This window comes from Myotis daubentonii, chromosome 19 (assembly GCF_963259705.1).
Source record: "Myotis daubentonii chromosome 19, mMyoDau2.1, whole genome shotgun sequence".
NCBI classification, from domain to species: Eukaryota; Metazoa; Chordata; class Mammalia; order Chiroptera; family Vespertilionidae; genus Myotis; species Myotis daubentonii.
Window position 1 is genome coordinate 16,361,737 of NC_081858.1, and position 22,768 is coordinate 16,384,504.

Here is a 22,768-nt window from a genome sequence, read left to right on the forward strand (position 1 = left end):
CGTGGCCCTCACCTGTACTGCGTGACGGCCGGGTTGGCCTTGGCAGAGCAGTGGAAGGTGACGACGTTGTCTTCCAGCACCGGCTGCGGCTCCACCGACAGGTTGACCAGCGGGGGGTCTGCAGGAAGAAGAGAGTCCCCTGTAGACCGGGGAGCTGTGGCCATGGTTTTGGGGAAGAATGAGGCAGCAAGACCCCCTCGGTGACCTGGAGGGTACAGGCCAGAGTTTCCGCCCCCACGATCCTGGGGACCCTCGGAGCAGCCATCGCTCCAGGGGTCCCCAGAAAGCTGGGGGCTTCAGCAGGGGCGCCCCACTCCCTGGAGGTGCCTGCTTCCGGCAGTCCTGGGGGTGGCGGTAGGGCTCCCTCTGTAGGTCCAAAGCCTGGTGTTTCAATGAGCAGCCAGCTAGGAAGTATGGCTGCCCGGCCTCAGGGTCGTGCCGCCCACCGTCCAGCTTTCGGAGAGAACAAAAGGCTTCAGAAAGGAGAAGGGAGGAGGGGGTGCCATGGCACGAGGGGGAGTGTGGACACTGAGGCCATTGAAATCCAAACGGTCTGTCTTTGAAATGCCCCTGTCATATCTCTGTGCAGGGGCTCCGGTGCGTCCGTTCACTGGAACGTGGCTTTCACACCCTTTCATCAGCCTAATCATCTCCCCGGCGTTCTGACAGGCGGCCCCCAGCCCCCGGCTCCCCAGGCTGGGCTGGGCTCCCTCCTTCAGCGTGATGAGAAGCTCACAGAGCTGAGTGGGGGGAGGTAGCGGAGAGGGGGAACTGAGAGAGAGAGACAAGGAGGAGAGGGGGGCAGATGTCGAGAAGTGCAGAGGAAGAATCAGGAAAAGAAGCAGAGAGCTTAGAGTCGAAAGCATAGTTCAAATGGTCACAAAGGTATGTGTGTGGCAAGGAGTAGCCATGAGAGCTCGCCTCCCAGGAGAGCTACGACCCCCAGGACTCGCAGCCGCTCTGGGCTGCTGCCCATCAGATGAGTGCCGGCCCACGCAGCCCAGGCCAGACTAAGCAGGAGACCCAGCCCTCTATCCAGGCAGGGCTGGCCGGCTCAGCTGGGCCCCCTGAGGCCGGCGGCGCCACCCAGGGACATGGAGACCCAGGGAGGAGCTTGCATCTCATGGGGGTTGGGGAAGCATGCTCTGCGGTATAGGCGTTGGAGAGCTGCCCTCTGGGTCTGAATGTGTGGCTGGCTCCCGTCCGTCCCCCATTCCGACATCAATATTGGGAGGCGAGCGGAGCGCCTCCATCCAACTCTTGCGGAGGAGGTGATGGCGCCCGCGTGACAGAGTCTAGAAACCCAACACAGAAGCCGGGGGGCCGTTCCGGGAGGCCCACCCCACCTTGGTCAAATGATGGCTCTCGGGGAGCAGGGGCATGGAGCACATACCTATGGGGACCATTCTTGCTGCGTGGGCCCCTCGTCCATCCCCCACCTGCCATTCTCAGCTCATCCTTGGAACAGCCTCCTGCAGCTTCCCTACCTACCTCTTTGCAACACCCTCAATGCCTGCCTTTCCTGCAGGACCTCGGAGAATGGGCCCCGGGAAGGATTGCACCTCCCCTGTGGCTGCACCTCCACCCTGGCCACAGCCCCTGCACTCCTCTTCCAGGCCCCTCCTCTCCTTGTGCAGGATATGAATTTGCAGGCATCTACCAGGCTCCAGGGGCAGACATAGTTTATGTCACATCCAACCATTAAACATGATTTTAATCCCATGCGTGATGTTGGCTGCGTAACGTGTAGAGGGCAGCTTTGATGTAGCTGGTGGAACCGAGATCACATGGAACAGATGTTACAGCTGAGCCTGTTAGTGTTTCTATCAGCAACGCGTGCACGTGTGTGTGCTTGTGTGTGTGCGTGTGTGTGTGCATGTGTGCACACACTCAGGGGAAGTATTACAAGGAGGAGGAGGTGGGAAAAGAGCGAAATTCCATGACTTAGTGGTTTTATAGCACATCCATTTGCAACTTGGCAGCTGGATGCAGAGTCCAGATGTAGCGAGACTTTGGGGGTGTTCAGCTTTCTCTCCCATTACTCAATCTGGGAGCTTTGTCTTCCGTTGGGTAACATATAAAGACCGAGGGAAACAAACAACAAATGTGCTTTTGCTGAGTGTGGCTGCTTCCTGGTTGCGAGAAAACGAGCAGGCTTGCAAAGGCCGCTCCTCCAGCCCATGGCGTCCACAGCAAACACCTGGGTGCTTATGGAGTGAGCAAATGGAGCGATGGAGGGAGAGGAAGGGGGAGGCTGGGGGTGGAGGGAGCCTGATCTTTGCTGGGCACACACATGCAGACACTTTCTGAGGGGATACATGGACGGAGACCGCTCCCCTGTCAGGGCTGTGGGGGGCCCTGGGCTGTGGGGGGTCCTGGGGGAGGGGTGGCCGCACACTGTGCATGGTAACAACAGCTGACAGGTGCAAAGTGCTCACCGCGTGCCAGGCACTGGGCTAGACACAGCATCGGAATGGCTGAATAGAACCTCACAGCAACCCTATGAGGTAAGCATCGCTACCGCTGTATTCAGATGAGGAAACTGAGGCACCAAGAGGTTAACTAGCCAGGTGCACCTTGACAGAACCATATTCAAACCAGGAAGAATGCTGTGGCCTTAACCATGGCCTGCACTTCCTCGGATGGGGCGGAGCCATGAGCAGGCACCGGGGTGCTGAGCCTCCACCTGACCTCTCCCTGAGGCCTCCCTCCTCACGTGGCTGAGATGTCTTTGGGAAGAAAGGCCGCCAGGGCCCAGGGACCTGGCAGGGCTGGCGTCCTCCACGGACGCAGACTGTCATCGCACGCCCTTATGGTAAATCGATCATCTCATTGGAGTGCATTTAGGGCAATGCCTTTTAGGAGCTGGTGGGCCGACGTGTGGGGACAGCTTTCCTGCTGACGGGAGGTTCCCTGGTGTGATGCATGGCCTGGAGCACTGCTTCCCCAGTCTCCCTGCCGGGCCCAGGCCGTGGCCCTGGGAGCCAAGCAGGGGGTTTCTTTGGTGCGGGATTTGTAGCTGGCACAGGCCTCCTGCCCGGGTTGGGGATCAGTGGGGAAGGAGGGAGTGGCTGTGTCGTGGCCACAGCTGGCAGCTCGGCCATCGGAGACTTGGATGACTTGTGCCTCCCGCCCTCCTTCCTCCCAGGGGTGGCTTGTGTCTGGAGAGAGCTCTGATTCGTGGTCAATCCTAGGGCAAGAAGGGAGCTCGGGTGTCACTCGGTGCAATCAGACAAGGCACCGGAGTCCCTCCGTGGAGCACCCAGCTCAGACCTGCACGCCTCGGGGTGGAGCCGTCCTGGCCGCCGGACCAGCTGATGCCCCCAGCTCCTAGCTTCCTCCCCGCAGCTGGGCCTGCTGCTCTACGCCATAGCTGCTGCGCAGAAGCAGGTGGGCGTGGAGAGCCAGGCCCTGGGCGAGGGCCAGGGGCGGGAGGCGCCCCTCTGAGGCTGACCCCCAAACTCACACGACCCTTAGAGCGAGCATCTTCCTCCCATCACCCTGCTGTTCTCGGCTCTCCCTGAGTGAGGGGTGAAAGGAAACCTCCCCTGCCTGGCGTGGAGTGGGGGGGGGGGGCGGGGGGGCGGGGGGGGGGCCAACAACGGATGCAAACGGTGGAGATAAAGCTCCCCTGGAACTCAGTGCTGTGTCTGCTGTTACAGCCATTTCTTCTGCCCTCTGGAGTGTAACGGTGTCTGCAAGGACTCTAGACACTGAGTGGGAGCGTCTGCTGTTAGGCCCCAAGACGGGTTCGGAAAACCCTAAGCCCAGCCTGGGTGGCTCAGTGGTTGAGCATGGACCTATGAACCTGGAGGTCACGGTTTGATTCCCAGAGCACACGCTTGAGTTTGCAGGCTCGATCCCCTGTGGGGGATGTGCAGGAGGCAGCTGATCAATGACTCTCATCATTGGTGTTTCTATCTCCCTCTCCCTCTCCCTTCCTCTCTGAAATCAATAAAAAAGAAAGAAAGAAAGAAAATCCTAGGACGCAGATCCTTGGAGTGCCACGTGGAACGGAATCCGGAAGCCTTAGACGAGCCAGGGCTGTTGGGAAGTGTTTTGACATGAACTTGAGTTAAAGCAAATAGCATGATGGGGAGGCAGTGAGTGCCAGCCCATGACGAGGCACTCAGAGCCCCTGAGTTGACATTCGTTGTAGTAACTGACTCTCGCCGAGGCCCACCGTTCGGAAGCACAGGGAGGGTCACCAGCGCCGGTCTGCAGGGCCAGGCTGCCTCTGTGGCCTTGGGCACGCTCATCAGACTTTGGGGGCCTCGGTGTCCCCATTTGGGGGCCATCGTCATGCCTGCTCCAGATGAGCGTACAGACGGAGTGAGACAATGCGTGCCAAGTACAGACGGCCTTTTCGCCCTTCTCTGCCCGTGACCGGCCCTTCCATGAGACCCTCTAGAGGGGCTGGTGCTGCTCACCGGGTGTGGGACCCCGAGGGACTGCGGGGGGCCCCCTGGGAGGCCGGCGGGGCCAGCGGTGACCAGGGCATTGACTGATGTGGATGCTCTACCTTTGGCAGGTGTGGAAACGTGGCTTAGACACGTCACTTGCCAAGGACCCTCGTCTGAGATGTTTTGCTTCAGTGACAGTAAGGACGAGCGGGCCCTTTGGGTGTCCACACATTCAGACCCGGCCGGGCCACGGAGCTGCCTGACCCACTCCCCCCCCCCCCCACCCTGAGGCTGTCCCGCAGGGAGGAGTCTGAGGAGCTGGTTGTGCAGGCTGGTCCCTTCCCAAACCCGTGCCCAGGCCGGGGTGTGGGGTTCCTCTGTGCCCAGGCCGGGGTGTGGGGACTCCTCTGTGCCCAGGCCGGGGTGTGGGGACTCCTCTGTGCCCAGGCCAGGGTGTGGGGACTCCTCTGTGCCCAGGCCGGGGTGTGGGGTTCCTCTGTGCTCAGGCCGGGGTGTGGGGACTCCTCTGTTCCCAGACCAGGGTGTGGGGTTCCTCTGTGCCCAGACCTGGGTGAGGGGACTCCTCCGTGCCCAGGCCGGGGTGTGGGGTTCCTCTGTGCCCAGGCTGGGGTGTGGGGACTCCTCTGTTCCCAGACCAGGGTGTGGGGTTCCTCTGTGCCCAGACCTGGGTGAGGGGACTCCTCCGTGCCCAGGCCGGGGTGTGGGGTTCCTCTGTGCCCAGGCCGGGGTGTGGGGACTCCTCTGTGCCCAGGCCGGGGTGTGGGGTTCCTCTGTGCCCAGGCCAGGTGTGGGGACTCCTCTGTGCCCAGGCCGGGGTGTGGGGTTCCTCTGTGCCCAGGCCAGGGTGTGGGGTTCCTCTGTGCCCAGGCCGGGGTGTGGGGACTCCTCTGTGCCCAGGCCGGGGTGTGGGGACTCCTCTGTGCCCAGGCCGGGGTGTGGGGACTCCTCTGTGCCCAGGCCAGGGTGTGGGGACTCCTCTGTGCCCAGGCCGGGGTGTGGGGTTCCTCTGTGCCCAGGCCAGGTGTGGGGACTCCTCTGTGCCCAGGCCGGGGTGTGGGGTTCCTCTGTGCCCAGGCCAGGGTGTGGGGTTCCTCTGTGCCCAGGCCGGGGTGTGGGGACTCCTCTGTGCCCAGGCCGGGGTGTGGGGACTCCTCTGTGCCCAGGCCGGGGTGTGGGGACTCCTCTGTGCCCAGGCCAGGGTGTGGGGACTCCTCTGTGCCCAGGCTGGGGTGTGGGGTTACTCTGTGCCCAGGCTGGGGTGTGGGGTTCCTCTGTGCCCAGGCCAGGGTGTGGGGACTCCTCTGTGCCCAGGCCGGGGTGTGGGGTTCCTCTGTGCCCAGGCTGGGGTGTGGGGTTCCTCTGTGCCCAGGCCGGGGTGTGGGGACTCCTCTGTTCCCAGACCAGGGTGTGGGGTTCCTCTGTGCCCAGATCTGGGTGAGGGGGCTCCTCTGTGCCCAGGCTGGGGTGTGGGGACTCCTCCGTGCCCAGGCCTGGGTGTGGGGACTCCTCTGTTCCCAGACCAGGGTGTGGGGTTCCTCTGTGCCCAGACCTGGGTGAGGGGACTCCTCCGTGCCCAGACCGGGGTGTGGGGACTCCTCTGTTCCCAGACGAGGGTGTGGGGTTCCTCTGCGCCCAGATCTGGGTGTGGGGGCTCCTCCATGCCCAGGCCGGGTCAGTACTCACGCTGGATGTCGATGGTGACCGAGGTCTCCTTCCCCGCGGGGATGGCTTTGTTGGTGGCTCGGCACACGATGCTCTGCCCGTTCTCCACGTCTCCGGGGGAGATGAACAGGGTGCTCACAATGCTCTCGCGCTTGCCGTCACGGAGCAGGGTCTGGGGGGAGGGAGAGAAGGCCCATGTCACCCGGCGGGCATGGCCTGGCAGCTACAGGAAGAGGGAGCCCTGTGCCCGGAGGCAGGTAGCTCACGACCCCAGGGCACCGTCTCTGCACAGAGCTGGGGTCACCTCGGCTCCCCGGCCTGGCTGAGTGCTGGGCTGCAGAAGAAAAAGGAACCAGAAAGCGTCCTATCGCGCGTGAAAACCAGCCTGGACTGGCAGACCCCAGATGAGGAAGGGAGCCAGGCTGCAGGTCCTGGGCAGGAATTCCCACCGGCCTGCCTTTGGTGTCCGGGGAGGGAGCTCCGGGTCTGCAGGAAGCTCTGAGGCCTGTGCCGCAGGCAGAGCTGTTGTCCCGCCACAGGGACATGGTCTGTCGAAGGGGATGTAGCTTGGGGCGTGGGGGAACTGGGTGGGGGCGTGGCAGAATCCATGGACACTGACTTATCTAAACACTTTCAACTTTTCAAGTCATTCACTTCCTCGCCTCATTAGAGCCCTGACCAAGCTATAGGCAGAACGGATGCCATGTGTTCCACGTGACAGGTGAGAAAACAGCCCAGACCGAGAAACATACCCTTCAAGGTGGAGGTGACACAAGTAAGAGGCCCCTGCAGCGGGTTAAGTGGTGTCCCCCCCCAGGGTTCCTGTCCCCCTGGAACCTCAGAATGTGACCTTAATTGGAAGTAGGGTCTCCACAGATTAGCTAAGTAATTAGCAGTTAGTTGAGACTCTGGATTTAGAAGGGGCCCTAAATCCAATGACTGGTGTCCTGACAAGATGGAGAGGCAGAGAGGCAGAGAAACACAGGAGAGGGCCGTACGGAGAGGGAGGCAGAGACTGGAGTGATGCCGCCACAAGCCAAGGAGAGCCGGCAGCCACCTGGTGCTAGAAGAGTCGAGGGAGGGCTCTCCCTGAAGCAGGGGTGGGGAACCTTCTTTCTCCCAAGGGCCATTTGGATGTTTATGACATCACTCGAGGGCCACACAACATGATCAGCTTCAGAATTCGCCTGCTCTCTGTGGTCACACATTTAATTAACTCACCCCTCATGCCTTGGCAGGGCCAGACCAAAGGATTTCGGGCCTCACGTGGCTCGAGGGCTGGGCCGGATGTGCCCCGCCCCCGCCCTAAAGCCTTCGGAGGGAGCGAGGGCCCCGCCGGCACCCCGAGTGCCGACTCTGGGCCTCCAGCCTGTGAGACAGTGAACGCCACCTGTTTTGAGCATCAGCTGTAGTCTCTTGTTAGGGCAGCCCTAGGAAACCAATACGAGTCCTGAGGCTTTTGGTCTCCCGCCTCCCATTAGCTTCCATGGGACCATGAGGCCATTCTGCAGCTGGGTCCGCCTCGCCCCTCCCCTGCACCCCCTTTCAGGGCCCTCCCCGTCAGTTTGGAGCCCTGGGAGGGGAGCCCACCGGGGACCCGCAAGGCGGTGCCTGCTGGGACGGTATGTGGGCAGGAGGGCCACTCCCAGCGGGACTGGCCAGTCCTTGGACTCTGCTGATTCTGGGCGGGAGCCAACTCCCTCCAGGAAAGGGGTGGCGGTGCAGTCTTGTTTCACCGTGATTAGAGCCAGGGGATAGAACAAGAGCCTCCACTTCCTCAAACCTCCTTTACACTAACCGCGGCCTGGGCGCTAATCTCCCCAGACCCTGGGAGGAAGCTATCTCTGTTCAGCAGAAGCGAAGTGAGCCAGGAACTGGGTGGGCAGGGCTGGGCTTTGCCCTTGAGAATGACCCTGAGCCCTGACCCTCCCTCCACAGCTGGAAGGAGGTGAGTGTGATCTCCACGTGAAGGTGGGAACAGTTAGGACCACTGTGCAGCCTCCGAGGTCACAGGGCCAAGGTCACGCAGGCTGCCGGAGCCACTCTCTGGGTCTGCCGGTCAGCGTGGTCCTGTTTAGCCGGGGCAAAGCCTGCGGCCTCCAGCACGGGACCATGACCCGAGCCTCTGTCTAGGTCAGCTCATCCTGCGTGGACAAGGCCGGACTCTGAGATGCCGGAGAGATCCCTGGGGCGGGGCCGTCGTCCGCACTGTCTCCCGGATGCTGGAAAACTGCCTGGGTCTCGGCAGGTGCTGATGGCCTGAGGCCTTCCCTGGGCCGTCATGGGGTAGTGCCCTTAGCCCTGGGCAGAGGGGTCCCCGGAGAGGGGCTGGGGGACAGGGATGTGGTCAGTCCTCGCTAGGCATGGGGCAGTCCGGGCAGTGGGTGGGGAGCAGGCTGCAGGCCAGGAACTGGATGGGGGCCCACCGAGGCACCTGCACAGAGAAGGCACAGAGGGTTGGCCTCCAGCCCAACCCCAGCGGAGGGCGCTGCACCGCACAGCAGCCGGCTGGCTCGGGCTGGGCCGCAGACCTCCTGCGTCTATAAATATCCAAGCGATAATAAGAACAATTTCCTGGGTGGAAATAAGACCTGGGGTGGAGCGTGTCTGTGTACGTGTCTGTGTGCATGTCTGTGTGCGTGCGCACGTGTGTGCGCGTGCACGCGTGTGTGTGTGTATGTGTGTGTAGTGAAATGGGGAGGCTGTCCATACTATGCCCCCCCTTTTCTGTACCCCCCATTGTGCTAACAAGGGGCATGGACATAAGCTGGACTCAGCTGGCCCCTCCACTGATCGGCTCTTTGCGGCTGAGGGGCCGGGCCAGCCGGTGCTGGTGGGAGGGAACCCGGTGGTCCGCGCTCCTAATGAGGCCCCAGGACTGCCTCCCGCAGCCTCCCCACCCAGGGTGCTCCTCTGCCTCCGAATGATGATTAATGACATATTTACTGTGTCCGGGCGTGTGCTTTTCTGGGAAATAAAAATTCTGGTTCAAGCTGTTTGTTCCACCTAATTAGAGAAAAGGGAGATGTGTTCATTAAACCAGGGAGAGAGGGGAAGGCAGGCTTGTGGCTCCCACAGGAGGCTCACCCGGCTCCCAGCTCTCGGGGACCCCAGGCCCTGGACCCAGGAAGGGCCAGGTCTGCAGGGATGTCCTGGGGGAGGAGGCTGAGAAAGGCCAGGGAGGCCTGGGAGCCCGCAGGGCAGAAAGGTAGCTTGGAGGGGGGTGGGGGCATGGCCTGCCTGCTCTTGCCCAGCCTCCATCTCCCTCTCCCTCCTTTGTCTCCCTCCCTCATTCCTTCCGAATCTCCTTATTCTCATCCTTCTTTTCCTTCATTCCCCTCTGACAGCTCTCCCCTTTACTCAGATGCAAACGGATCCTCTGGGCTCTGAGGCCTTGAAGGTCCCAGCCAGGCCGAGCATTCTATCATTGGCTGATTCTTGTCCCAGCCCACGCGGACCTTCCCTCCCAGCTCCTTCTCTTCACTGAACTTGGCTCTGGGGACACGCCGGGGGCCCCAGCCCCCCACCTCCTATTTCAGAAACCTTCGTTAGTGTGCACACCAGCTCATCCCGTGAATTATTAATGGCGAGTCTTCTGTTTCTGGGCCACCACTTCCAAGGCCTGGGGCGGGCAGCCCTCCCTCCGGCTTGGTGGCATGAGCATGCTGCCCCACGTGACCCTGATGGCAGCTCTTGCAGGGGCACTAGGACCAGCGCAGCTGTGCGTGCAGGTGTGTGCTGGGGCGGGCGTGCACCTGACCCATGCACAGGGGTGAGTGCGTCGAGCAGTAGCCTTCGTGGACGGGTTTCCGGCCCTCTCTGCATCCAAGGCTCTGTGGGGTCTGGGGCTCATCTCTAAACTCTGCCTGCCCGGGCGCAGCTTCCTGTCTGTGCCCCATGCCCCACCCCTTGGCCTTCAGTTGACAGATGTGCCCTGGGTGCGGGTGTCCAGTGCAGGTGGCAGCCAAAGCCCCCCGGTGGGCAGTGGAGAGCCAGGCTGAGCCCAAGAGATGGGAGGCCAGGAGATGCCTGGGGGTGGGGGTAGGGGTGGAAGGGACCCCATGTGAGGATGATGGAGGTTTCCAGGGAATGCAGTGGGTGGGGATTCAACACCTGTGCTTAAAAGAGGCCTTGAGTGAGACCTAATTGCCTGGCAACCAGGTCTCCTCTCCTGTGTCTTTTCTTTTTCTTTTTTTTTTTTTTTAACATCTCTCTGATTCCCCTCTTTACAGCTGCCTGGGGAATCCACTAGGGCCGCTTGAATGGGGATGGAAGGTAAGGTGGAGGCCTGCACAGTGCATTTGCCCAGACCCTGCCTTCTCAGGGACCTCACGCTGTGCCCTGAGGCCAGGAGTAACGCCCATCAAGAAAGCCAGGATGAGTGGTGGCTGCTGGGTAGAGACTCTAGGCCCTGATAGGCAGGTGGATGGAGGGTGCTGGGGTGACCCAGCGGAGAGGCTGGTGGAGGGAGCGGGGCCCAGTGTGGGGGTTGTTATTCCGCAAGTGCTCTTAGCCCAGTGAGGCCCGGGGTCCCGGCAGCAGGCGGAGGGAGCAGAGGTGGGGCCAGAGGGCGAGGGGCTTCGAGGTAGGGACATACACGCCCTGCTAAGACCCAGCACCTCTCCAGGGTCCAGGCCTCGTCCCCGCACCTGGCAGCAGCTTGTGAAGTAGCAGGTGGAGCAGGGCCCTGGCTCCCCAGGGAGATTTCTCTCTGGACTCAGCCCATAGTGTCTCCCCTCTTCCTCAGCCTGTCCTGCCCGCGCCCCCCCCCCCCCCCCGGTTTGTGTTGATTCTGGTGCCAGGCCCGAGCCCGGGTGTCCGGAAGGGGACTCGGGGGGAGGTCTTGCGGTCACTCCAATGTTGCTGCAGCCAGATGCCCACTGGGAGCCCAGGCGCTAACCCGCACACCAGGCCAGGGGCTTGGAGGCAGTGAGGGTACATGAGGCCCCCCAGCCAGTGTGGGGGAGTCTCCTCCAAGAGACAGAACCCTCAGATGAACAGAGCCATAGGGTGAGAGAGAGAGTGATGTGCAGAGAGCAACAGAGACAGCAAGAGCTGCAGAGGTGGGGTGAGCTGGCCCCTCCCCAGGGAGCCCCCAACCCCCTCCCCTGCCCCCACCAGCCCTGCCCCCACCAGCGCCGCCCCCAGGCCTCACCTTGGAGTAGGTGGCCCCGTTGATGACCTCTCCCTTCCGCAGCCAGACGATGGTCGCGGCGGGCTTGGCGTTGTCTGCGTGGCAGGTGAGGTTGAGGGGGTCCCCTGCCCGCAGGCTGATCACGGGCCCCCCCAGGATGACGGGGTCATCGGGTGGCACTGTGGGCAGAGGAGGAGGGAGGTCAGGCTGAGGGCAGCCGCGGAGCTGGCGGGCTTTATGGAGCTGATGACAAACAGTAATTACCACACTTTAATAACCGTTAATCCCCGAGTATTGTCACTGTAATAACAGCAGTAATCCCGCACACACGCACGGCCTGTTTATTGGCAGAGGCTGTTCCCAGCAGCGTCGCATCCTCTGCTCACGAGGAGCCTGCCAGGGGACAGGGCAGCCCTGAACCTGGTCGCAGAGGGAGGAGCAGAGCTCTGATGCCCAGACAGTATCTGTAGTCGCTTCCTATTTAACAACTTCTCCTCCACTTCCTCCTCCTCCTCCTCCTCCTCCTCCTTCTCTTCCTCCTCCTCCTCCTTCTCTTCCTCTTCCTCCTCCTCCTCTTCCTCCTCCTCTTCCTCCATCTCCTCTTCCTCTTCCTCTTTCTCCATCTCCTCTTCCTCCTCCTCTTCCTCCTCCTCTTCCTCCTTCTCCTCTTCCTCCTCCTCCTCCTCTTCCTCCTCCTCCTCTTCCTCCTTCTCCTCTTCCTCTTCCTCCTCCTCTTTCTCCATCTCCTCTTCCTCCTCCTCTTCCTCCATCTCCTCTTCCTCCTCCTCTTTCTCCATCTCCTCTTCCTCCTCCTCCTCCTTCTCTTCCTCCTTCTCCTCCTCCTCCTCCTCCTTCTCCTTCTTTAAAAATGCTATTTTTTAAATAAGTTTTTTTTTTTTGATTGCAGAGAGAGGAAGGGAGAGATAGAAACATCGATGACATAGAAACATCATCCCTACCCACACGCCCCCTACTGGGGACCGAGCCTGCAACGCGGGCATGTGCCCTGACTGGGAACTGGACCGTGACCTCCTGGTTCATGGGTCAACACTCAACCACTGAGCCACACCAGCCTGTCTTCTTTTTCTTTTTTAAACAAAGCACGGTCACGTCTGTGGTCTGATTTCATCCGCACAACCATCTTGCTAGTAAACACGATTATGATCCCAACTGCATACGTGTCGAAAGGAGGCTCAGCTCAAGGGGTCAGGCTCAAGGTCACGCTGCCAGGGAGTGGCAGAGCCAGGGCTGGGAGCCGACCCCTGACACCTGGAGCACCGGGCGGCCCCTTCCTCTCGGGGGGCAGGTGACAGGCAGCCTTTCAAGACCGAGACAGCGGCTGCGAAGCCCTGGCATCTCCTTAGCGCTTTACCCTTCCAGCTCCCTCGCCCCAGTCAGAACGAACCTCTCCTGCTGGCTCTCCGCATGGGACGGGGTGCCGGAGGACCCCACATCTCCCTCGGTGCCCTGCACAGAGCCCTGTGCCTGGCAGGGTCCCATACACACTCGCTAAGGCCCATGGAGCCGCGCCTGTGACCCCATGATGACCCGGGAGGTAGGGCAGGCGCTTACGATGACGCGTGGCCAGCGTTTGGAGAAGCGGCCCAGAGACGCCGGGTCCAGGTCACAGAGCCGCTTCTCACGTCAGCGCAGTGGATACTCCGGAGGTGTGGCCTCCGAGGCTCCTGCCTCTCCCAGGACAGTCCACAGAGGGTAGCTCTCCCCAGAGACGCCCTGGGATCCCTGCTCTTCCTTGCTGGAGGGGCTGGGACCTCAGTTCTGGGGGCTGGGAGGGGCTGACTGCAGTCTGCCAGGGAAAGATCCAGGGGTAGCTGGGGGACAAGCTAGGGCCCTAGAACAAGGACCCAGAGACCGAGAATGTCCATCGCCCCCCACCAGGCCCTGTGCAAGCCTCCGCGCTGGGGGCTGGGGCAGGCGGTCTCAGAGCTCCAGGCACCCCCACCTCCCCTACAGGTGCTGCTTTCCGCTCCGCTCTCCCCTAGGGCGCGCCCCGCAACCTGCCTGGCTCCCTTCTCAGTCCCTGGAGCTCCTGCATCGGGGCTCCCCCAGGATCCCGGGCCCCCCAGGGAACAGCAGGTGGCTCCGGGTCCCCTTCAGCCAGTGCTCTGCCCTCCCTTCCTGCCTCCAGGGCCTGGCTCAGGACCCAGCCCTGTGAGCACCAACCCCCCACCCCCCAGTTTCTATTCCTGAGAAACAACAGACCCTCAGGGCATCCAGAAGTCCTCATCAGCCCCAGGACTCTGCCCGGATCCTGGCCCAGGGAGGAAGTCGGCCTCATCTAACCCTGCCCAGCCTCCCGGGGGGCCTGGGCACAGGCAGATGGTGGGTGTGGGCTGGACAATCATGACACCCTGTACCCCCTCATTACTGCCGGAGGCCACGTGGATGCGGGTGTGGCCCGGGAGCCCAGGGAGGCTAATGAGGGCTTTGCACAACTGGGGGTGGGCGTTCCCCTCGCCACAGAGGGAGGTTTGTCTCCACGGGCCGGGCCTTCCAGCCGGGAGGGCTGGGCTGGGCTCCTGCTCCCTCCCTGGGTGGGGGCAGCTTTCTCCCCAGGAGGGGTCCAGGGTGCAGGGGCTCCAGCCGAGCTTGCCCAGGGCCAGGAAGACGGAAAAGAACCACCGGCAGCTTTAGGAGAGGAATAAAGCAGCCCGTGGGTGCGGTAGGGTGGACAGCGCCCTCGGACAGACGGCGAGGCCCGAAGCAGCCCCTTCCGGTTTTATTTCCTCAGATCTGAAATGGGAGAGGTCGCCTGGCCGGCGTGGCTCAGTGGCTGAGTGTCGACCGATGAACCAGGAGGTCACGGTTCGATTCCCGGTCAGGGCACATGCCTGGGTTTCGGGCTCAGTCCTCAGTGTGGAGTGGGCATGCCAGAGGCAGCTGATCAGAGATTCTCTCTCATCATTGATGTGTCTCCCTCTCCCTCTCCCTTCCTCTCTGTTTAAAAAATAAATAAACGTGAGAGGTGGACAGGGGATCTGGAACGTTCTCTCCAGCACGGACATTCGCGGGGTCTGACAGTGGGTTAAGCCAGGCCACAGCTTACAATCTTCTGGGAGAGGTTGTGAAAACCAAGGCCATACACTGACCAGCTGGGCCCATTTCTGGAGCTGGACCCCAAGCAGTAGGGCTTTCAAGCTCCTGGCGGGTCCCGTGTGGCCAGGTTTAAGAACCGACTGTCTCTGGGCCTTTGTTCCTGCTCGTCATTCCTCCGGTCACAGTGCGGGGACTGAGCAGGCCTTTCCAAAAAAACAAAGACCGCGCTGGGCAGAGCCCTCCCTCCCTGCTGTGCAGTGCGGTGCTGGGAATACTGGATGAGGGAGGGAGGGGAGCAGAGAGGGGCGTGGGCTGCAGGGTGGGTACACACGCACCCACACATCCACCCTCAGAATGGGTGCTGATTACATCTTCCCAAATAAGCGGTTATCACGCCAGTTATTCGTGGAGCTATGCATTATTGATTGGCCTTCGCCTGGCTGCACACCAGATGGGGTGTGGGGGGGGTGCAGATGGGGCTGGGTGTGCGGGGCGGGTGGGGGAGGAGGGAGGAAGTTGGGGGGCCCACAGGCTGAATAGAAATCAACAGTTTCTGGCAGCTGCAGCTCCCCATGTACGGAAGGGGGACTCATTCCCTCTCTCTTCTTCGGAGGGACCAAGAGCTGAAGCGCTGGTGGGGGTGTGAGTGGAGGGGGGGGGGCGCCTGGAGCAGCCTGAGCCTGGACATGCATTATTCATGAAGACCTCACAGGATTGGTTATTATCCTGAACCACTACAGAGTTTGGTCTCCTAATTTTTAATCACAGGGAAGGTGGAAACGTTAGCCTTTTGTGATTAATCTGGAGATAAAAATAGTTGGCTGTTTTGGTGTTGTGCTCCTTGCCCGTCAGGACAAAATGCATTCACTGTGGAATGACTGAGGCCTGGGGATGACCGAAGCGGGTGCCGGGGCGGGCGGGGGGGGGGGGGGGGGGACGGGGGACGGACTGGCCCCCAGAGCTGGGAGCGGCTCTGCGCTGTCCAGAATGCTCTTTCCTGTGTCCTCGTCTTGCTGGCTTCGTCTCCTCTGTGAGGGCACAGCTTTCATTCACATCCTCAGCGAGGCCCATGCCATCGCCCCTCCCCTGCTCTTCATCACACCACCCGCCCCATTTCCCCATCAGGGGCGTCATGTTGTCCGTCTCCGTTTACCAGAAAGGAGGCTCCCTCACGACAAAGAAGACCCCGTCGTCTTGGTCCCGGAGGCACTGCCATGTCTGGATCAGTGTCTGACGCGTAGCAGTTGCTCAATAAACACTTGTTAAATGAATGAGTGAAGGATCCCTGGGCTGGGGTCTCTCCTGGCCTTCCCCTCCGAGGTCGGCACCTTTTATATCATGCACGTGTGTGGTGGCTAGCACTGGGGATGGATGAGTGACTGGGTGGCAGGGGGGGGGGGGGGGCCTGCAGACGCGACAAAGAGGAAGAGGCCCCGGCCCTCACTGGGTCAGCTGCATAAGAACGCTCTGTGGTGTGACATTGGGGGATTGGCTGCTGCCTGCCGTTTCTGGCGGGAGAAGCCTGGGCCGGGGAGGCGTGGTGGTAATGGCGGGGTGCTCCTCAGCCTGTTTTCTTGGTAGCACCCATCTTCTTGGTCCAGGAGGGACCCCAGTCTGATTTGCCTGGATCACAGGCGGGGAAGAAGGCTGCAGGCTGAACAAGGTGACAGATCAGACACCCGGCTGCGGGGTAGGAGCGGGTTAGCTGCCGGCACTACTTCCCTTTGCTATTAGGCATCGGCGTTCAGCCCCAGGCCCTGGGGACTCGGGCAGGGGCACAGGGGCGGGGAGTGGGCTGAGTTTGACTGGGAGTGTGCGAGCTGACTGGACTTGAGGGAGGGCACCTGGGCCTCTGGCTCATCCTGATCAGCACCTCACCCTCCAGACTCTCCCTTCACCGCCCCCCGCCCCCCCCCCCCCCCCCCCCCGTCTCGGCAGCCGTCCTGATGCCAGCCTTGCTCCCCTCCTCCCTCCCTTTCTCCTTTCAGCTCCTCCATTCAGCCCCTTTCATGACACTGTCTGAGCAGATCACGGCTGAGAAAACCAGACCGGCCTGCCTCCTGCAGACCTTCGCTCCCCGTGCGCCCGGACGGGCCTGCAGTGCCACCCCCCCTGGAGCTTGTTACAGATGCAGCGGCTGCTGGGCCCCACCTCTGGGCCTCCCGCACCGGCCCCGGCTTTGAAAAGGACGCCGGGGGTTCTGTATTACATCAGTGCTTGAGGAGCCCTGCTCTGGAGGCCTCTGGGGAATGAGGACAGGCCGAAGAACGCTTTGAAGGAAAGGCTCACCGGACGATGAGAGCACACACGGGGCCCTTCAGCCTCTCTTGGTGCCCTGCTCCCTCCTCAACTTAAAGAGAGGGCCTGGATGGCTCAGCAGACACTGGGCTTGCAGTTAGCGATCTTGTTTCTTAACAGGCGCCTCCACATAGGGCATTTCTTTGCCTGGGATGCTGGAGATCTCTCCCCCCACCCCTTCTCCGGGGTCTCCCTTCCCCAGCCTTCAAGACGTAGCTAACGGGTTGCCCAGTTCCTGAGGTCTTTCTGGAACCTCCCGGGTGGACCACGTGACTTTGGCCCATGTCCCCATGGCATCCTGGGCGTCCTCTGCCTCGATAGCCAACCTGTTCTATGCAGTGACCTGCACGTGTTTGCCTCTCTTCCTCGATCCCCATCACCTGGCTGGCACCTGCGTACAGGGGACACCCCGGGTGGCGTTTGCTGAGCCCCACCTGGCTGGAGTCCGTGACTTCACAGGCTGTAAGGACTGGGCAGGTTACATAACCTGAATCTGCAGCTCCTTCTGGATTCTCCCCTCCATCACCTGCCTTGTTAACTAACCATCCTGGTAGATTCTCAAACATGTCTCTCTGTTTCCATCCCCAAAGGTCTTCCTGGCTCAGGCCCTCATCATTTCTTGCTTGGATGATACTGCCTCGCATGCTCTCCCTCATTCCCCGACACGGGCCCCAGTGATCTTCACAAAAGTCAGGAGATCCATCCATCCATCCATCCATCCATCCATCCAAGCATCCGTTCGTCCCCATTTGCCGAACGTGTGTAAAATCTTGCTGAGGCATTGCCATCTGGATAGAGTCTGAACTTCTTGGCTCCTGTCGCCCTCTCCAGTCTCATTTTTCATCTTTACCAACAACTCAAATTCTTCCTGCGGATAAGAATCACTTCCTTGGAATAAATCACTGCTCCCCAACTGTCCCTTCCCATTTGTTTAGTTCCCTTGACGGCTGGGCAGCTTGGGGTCGAAGCCTGGGTCCCACCTTGACCAGCGTGTGCCCTTGGGCAAGTTGCTTAGCCGCCCTGTGCCTCAGTTTCCTTGTGTGTAAAACAGGGGATATAATGAAATCAGATTCGCTGTTTAGTTGCTGGAGCCCAGCGGGATGCGATGTGGAGAAACACTGTCCATGGTCCGGGGTTGCATGGTGGGTGCTCTGTCTCCTTGAGGAAGTAGAGGTGTCTCTCTCCTTCCCCTGCCCTGTGTTCACCGGGCTGCCCAGGGGTGACCCCATGCTGCCCTGCCCAGCTTGGCTTCTCCTCCTCCAGCTCCCCACCCCCCCCCCATCCTGTGCCCGCGAGAGGGAGGCCACACCACAGAGGCATGAGCCCAGCTGTCTTCCTGTGGAACAGAGATGAGCCTTCTGGGCTGAGCTCAGCCAATCGCTGACTCAGAATCATTCTGTTTGAGGTGGTTTATTATGCAGCAACCCCCCCCCCCCAAAAAAAAACCCCCAAGCCCCACAAACAAACAAACAAACAAACAAAAAACCATAAAAAAGAAAAAGCTAATTGGTATATTCAATAGTACGCTACTGTCTAGTGACCACCCACGTGCCTGGGCTCCTGAACTCGTCTCAGAACGGGGGCCACAGCCTGACCTCTCTGTCCACCCCACTTCGCCCCTCTCTCCCTCTAGTGCGGCCAGAGGCCATTCGGAAGCTCAGCCTCTGCTGCTGACAACCTTCACTGGCTCCCGCTGCTCCAGGCAAACTCCATTCCTCAGCTCGGAGGCCTCCCAGCTGGGCTTCTCCCTCCAGCTCTTTCTCCTGTGTTTGCCAGGAGCTGGGACTGGTCTGCTCGGCTCCCTGCAGGGACAGCCTGCCCTTCTAGAACTACGGCATTTGCCTGCTCAGTTCCCCTGCTGGGGGTGTCCTGACCCCGAGTCCTAACGGGCTAGAGTCCCCTGGTCTCGCCAATCAGTTCAGAGGAAGACCTTCGCCTCGTTAACGCGTGGTCATTCTTTAGGCTCTGCACCTCTGCCAGGAAGCCCTCTCTCCCTCTCAGCCCCGCCCCTCCCTTGTCTGGCCTCTGCTCTGCCCGAGCACCCGGCGCCACTTGCATGAGCTCACGCGGCCTTGATGCCAGTGCTGTTGGCTGCCCCGAGAGCAGGAGCGCCAAGGGCTGGTCCTTGCCAGGGTCTCTCTCCACCCCAGCCTTTAGGACGGTGTCTGCCCACGGTGAGCATCTTCCCTGAACTGCGGAGTCGGAAGCCAAGCTCCCCGAGCTCCCACAGCACCGCGCTGGGCCTTCTACCCGGCACTCTACCCGGCCGAGCACATCCGCCTGAGGGCCCCTTTCAGGTTCCCTGCACCTGGAGTAGAGGCTCAGTCCTCTTTGCATTTCCCCCCCACCTGGCATAGTGCCCTGGATGTAATAACAACAACGACGACAGTAGTAGGAAGAATAGCTCACACTGATACAGGGCCACCAAGACTTCCGGAACTTACGGCCCTCTAAAAACCACCCTCCAGTCCTCACAGCGACCCCATGGAAGGCAGACACAATGATCGTTCGTGCATATTTTGGAGATGAGGAAACCGAGGCACCAAGTGGTGAAGTTACTTGCCCAAATGAGCAGCCGATTGGCCGGGAAATCGCTTGTTTCAGCCCTTGTTCCCTGGCTCAGCCTCAGCCTCCCCGGCCAGCACCGGCCTCGCAGCCCTGACGGAGCCACCCAGTGATGAGGAGATGTCGCAGGCAGGACAGCAGGGCCCTTCCAGGGCGGAGGGTCCCGGGCGGGACTGTGAGGGCAGGGGCAGCTGCTGTCAGGGGCAACGTCAAACAAAGCCGCTTGTTTCCCCCTCGAATTAGGCAGGGCATCCTGTTTATTCCAGATTCAACAGGGCCTGAGCCATCTTATCAGTGAGGAGCTGTCTGCGGGGAGAAGGACGTTTCATTACTGCTGAGCAGACGAGTAAATCACAGGATGTAGGCAGAGCCGGGGGGAGAGAGCCATGGCAGGGAGGGCCCCAGACTGGGGCTCCACGCACACAGCCGTGTGTGTGTGTGTGTGTGTGTGTGTGTGTGTGTGTGTGTGTGTCCAGAGGAGTCCTGGCTTGGGTGCTGGTGGGTGGGGTGTGGAGGCACAGGTAGCCCCCCCTTTAGTGGGAAGGGGGACCTATGAGAGCAATGGGGAAAGTACCTGAGTGGCTGGTGGAGGAGGTGGGTCTGTTGAGTGTTGGGGGGTCAAGCACAGGGTGTGAGTGGCCCCCATGGCCACCTGGGAGGTGGTTGTGCAAACGGCCACAGGACAACGTGAGAGCCCTGCTAAGGTGTGTCAGTACGAGTAACTGGCACGGCCCTGCCTCGGCCTCACAAAGCTCTTCAGCTCCTTCCGACCTTGACTTGACCTTGGGGTTCTGATGAGCATGGTTGGGCCTGGGAGCCGAGCGTGGTGGCACAGGCTGCCATTTCCTTGTTTTCTCTTTTCTCTCTTTTAATTGAATTATAATTGACACACAATATTAAATTAGCTTCAGGTGTGCAGCGTAGTGATTCAATATTTTTATACGCTACAAAATGATCACCACGCTGAGCCTGGCTACCATCTGTCACTCCCCGAAGTTATTAAACAGTATTGACTATATTCCCCGGCCGCACGGCACCTCGGGCGACTTATTTGCTTTTTAACTACACGATTGTACCTCTTAGTCCCCTTCACCTGTTCTGCCCACTTCACTGGCTTGACCCTCACGGTAAACTCCTGCTGCAGGACCGTGTGGTGTCCTTATTTTACAGATGGGGAAACTGAGGCAGAGAACGGTCAACCCACTGGAGGCAAGCCACACGAGTCGCAGGTAGCGGAACCAGGCCCCTGACGCAGGCCCTGGTGAGCCCAGCGGCCCAAGGTAGCCATGGGAACGAGAACCGGTCCCCACGCCCTGGTGTGGCTCTCCCAGCTCTGAGGCCGCCGTCCTGACCTGGCAGGAGACTGGTGTGACAGGCGTCTGGCTGGGCTCAGGCATAGAAGACAGAACGTGATTTGCTTGATTTGGCCATGACCTCTGGGGGCACTGAGTGGCCTTCCCTAAGGAGGGGAAGGAGGCGGGGAAGGAACCTTCCCAACCAGTACCCAGAGCCTCAGCCGTCTGTGCAGAAACTGAGGGGTGTGGGCCAATGGTCACCTCACTAAAGGGGCTTAAAGGCAAACATAGGAAACTCCAGTGATCGGCTCCTGAAGTGAGGTTGAGAGCACTTCTTTTTGCATAGTAAACAATATATACCTTTATTGCTATCAGAGAGGAAGGGAGAGGGAATCATTGATTGGCTGCCTCCTGGATGGGGGACTAAGCCCACAACCTGGGCACGTGCCCTGACAGGGAATCGAACCGTGACCTCCTGGTTCGTAGGCTGATGCTCAACCACTAGCCACGCCGGGCAGGCTAACTTTTGCATTACAAAATGGTGCATCTGCTCCAGATGGTCGTTGGTGGAAGGCAAGAAGGGGAGAAGGGAGGAGACAGAGGGGTGACTGAGAGAAGTGCAGGGCAGCGGGTGGGCGGCGGGGGGGGGGGGGGGGGGGCGCAGAGGGAGAGACAGGCCAAGAGCAGACGGAGCTGAGCGAGGGCCGCGCCACGGAACTCAGGGCGAAGATGCACATGAGGAGGGACCATGGTGTCCCCTGAGGGAGGACCAGACGCCGACGGCAGCGCTCCCCGAAGGGAGGGGGGGACGCAGGGCGCTGTCTCGGTCTCTGCCGCAAACATGCATTTCAGGGAATCGCAGGAGGCCACCAAGGGCGCCTTCTACTTGGTGCAAAACGTTCAAGTCTACGTTGTGCCAAATCCTAAGACAAAACATCAAATTCTTTTTCTGGTCCGAGCCATTTGGAAAAAGTACAAGTCTCTGAATTTTACAAAGGGCAACGTGTTTGGAGTTCATTATAAAAGGTGTCTGAATGCCCATCCGGAGTTGGGCATTACCGGTGATTCTGGACTCTCCTATCTTCTTTGTCGCCGAGACCACCTTTCTCCTCAGAAATCGGCGAGCACTGCCTTTCATTTCTCTTTATCCAGAGAGGGTACGATCCATGGTCTTCACGGTCTCCCGGGTGCTCTGTGCAACCACAGGGCATCGCTCGGAGAAATCGTGTCATGCCCAGCCCGTGGCAGGCTCAGGTAGGGGCTGCTGAAGGCTGGGGCCGTGCAAGCTGACTCTGAGCTAGAGATCTGAGAAAACTTAGTGTGTGTGTGTGTGTGGGGGGGGGGGGGGGCTCTGAAGACACCCCTGATGGGATGAAGGAAGCAGATTGGCAGAGAAGCGAGCGGAGCCCTGGTGGGAGTGTGGGAAGTTCTCAGCAGATCCGCAGGGAGCGGGATCAGCCCAAGTCACGATTGCGGCTCTCAGCTCCGATCTGCATCACTGTCGCTGCGGGAACCGGGAGTGTGAGTGCTGCATAGATCGCTCCAAAGCAGAGGTGTCGCCGGGGCACAGCCCATCGCTGCTCTGAGGAGCGATGCAAGGTGCTCAGTGCTGGCTGGAGGGGAAATGTATTGGCTGTGTCTTAAAGTCACGATCAGGTCCCAGTGACAGGCACTCTGAGGCCCAGATAAGCCAAACCTGGTATAGAACTCAAAATATCATTTGCATTTGACTTTGGAGTGCACTGTGTGAGTGTGCGTGTGAGTATGTGTGTGAGTGTGCCAGCATATATGTGTGTGTGTCTGTATGTATGTGACTGTGAGTGTGTGAGTGTGCTTGTATGTATGTGAGTGTGTCTCTGTGTGTGTGTGTCCATGTGTGTGAGTGTATGAGTGAGTGTGTCTGTGTGTGAGAGTGTGTGTGTATGTGTGAATGTGAGTGTTTCTCTGTGTGTGAGTGTGTATGTCTGTGTGTGAGTGTGTATTTGTGTGTGAGTTGTGTGTGAGTGTGTATTTGTGTGTGTGTGAGTGAGTGTGTATTTGTATGTGTGTGAGTGTGTGAGAGTGTGTATTTGTGTGTGAGTGTGTGAGTGTGTATTTGTATGTGTATGAGTGTGTGTGTGTGAGTGTGTGTATGTATTTGTGTGTGAGTGTGTGAGTGTGTATTTGTGTGTGTGTGTGAGTATGTATTTGTGTGTGAGTGTGTGGGTGTGTATTTGTGTGTGAGTGTGTGTGTGAGTATGTGTGTGTGAGTGAGTGTGTATTTGTGTGTGTGTGAGTATGTATTTGTGTGTGTGTGTGAGTGTGTATTTGTGTGTGAGTTGAGTGTGTGTCTG

At 60.0% G+C, this 22,768-nt stretch overlaps 1 protein-coding gene across 2 annotated transcripts in view; it reads right to left on the reverse strand.

The window, feature by feature from the left end:
• The window catches only part of KIRREL3 (kirre like nephrin family adhesion molecule 3), a 456,656-nt gene that overhangs the window by 23,439 nt on the left and 410,449 nt on the right, over positions 1-22,768 (reverse strand). For both annotated transcript variants that reach the window (XM_059676141.1, XM_059676140.1), the window contains exons 5-7: positions 11,242-11,399; positions 6,108-6,258; positions 13-118 (exon numbers count right to left, since the gene is read on the reverse strand). In XM_059676141.1, the coding sequence (XP_059532124.1) occupies positions 13-118; positions 6,108-6,258; positions 11,242-11,399 (415 nt within the window). The remainder of the gene's footprint in view (positions 1-12; positions 119-6,107; positions 6,259-11,241; positions 11,400-22,768) is intronic.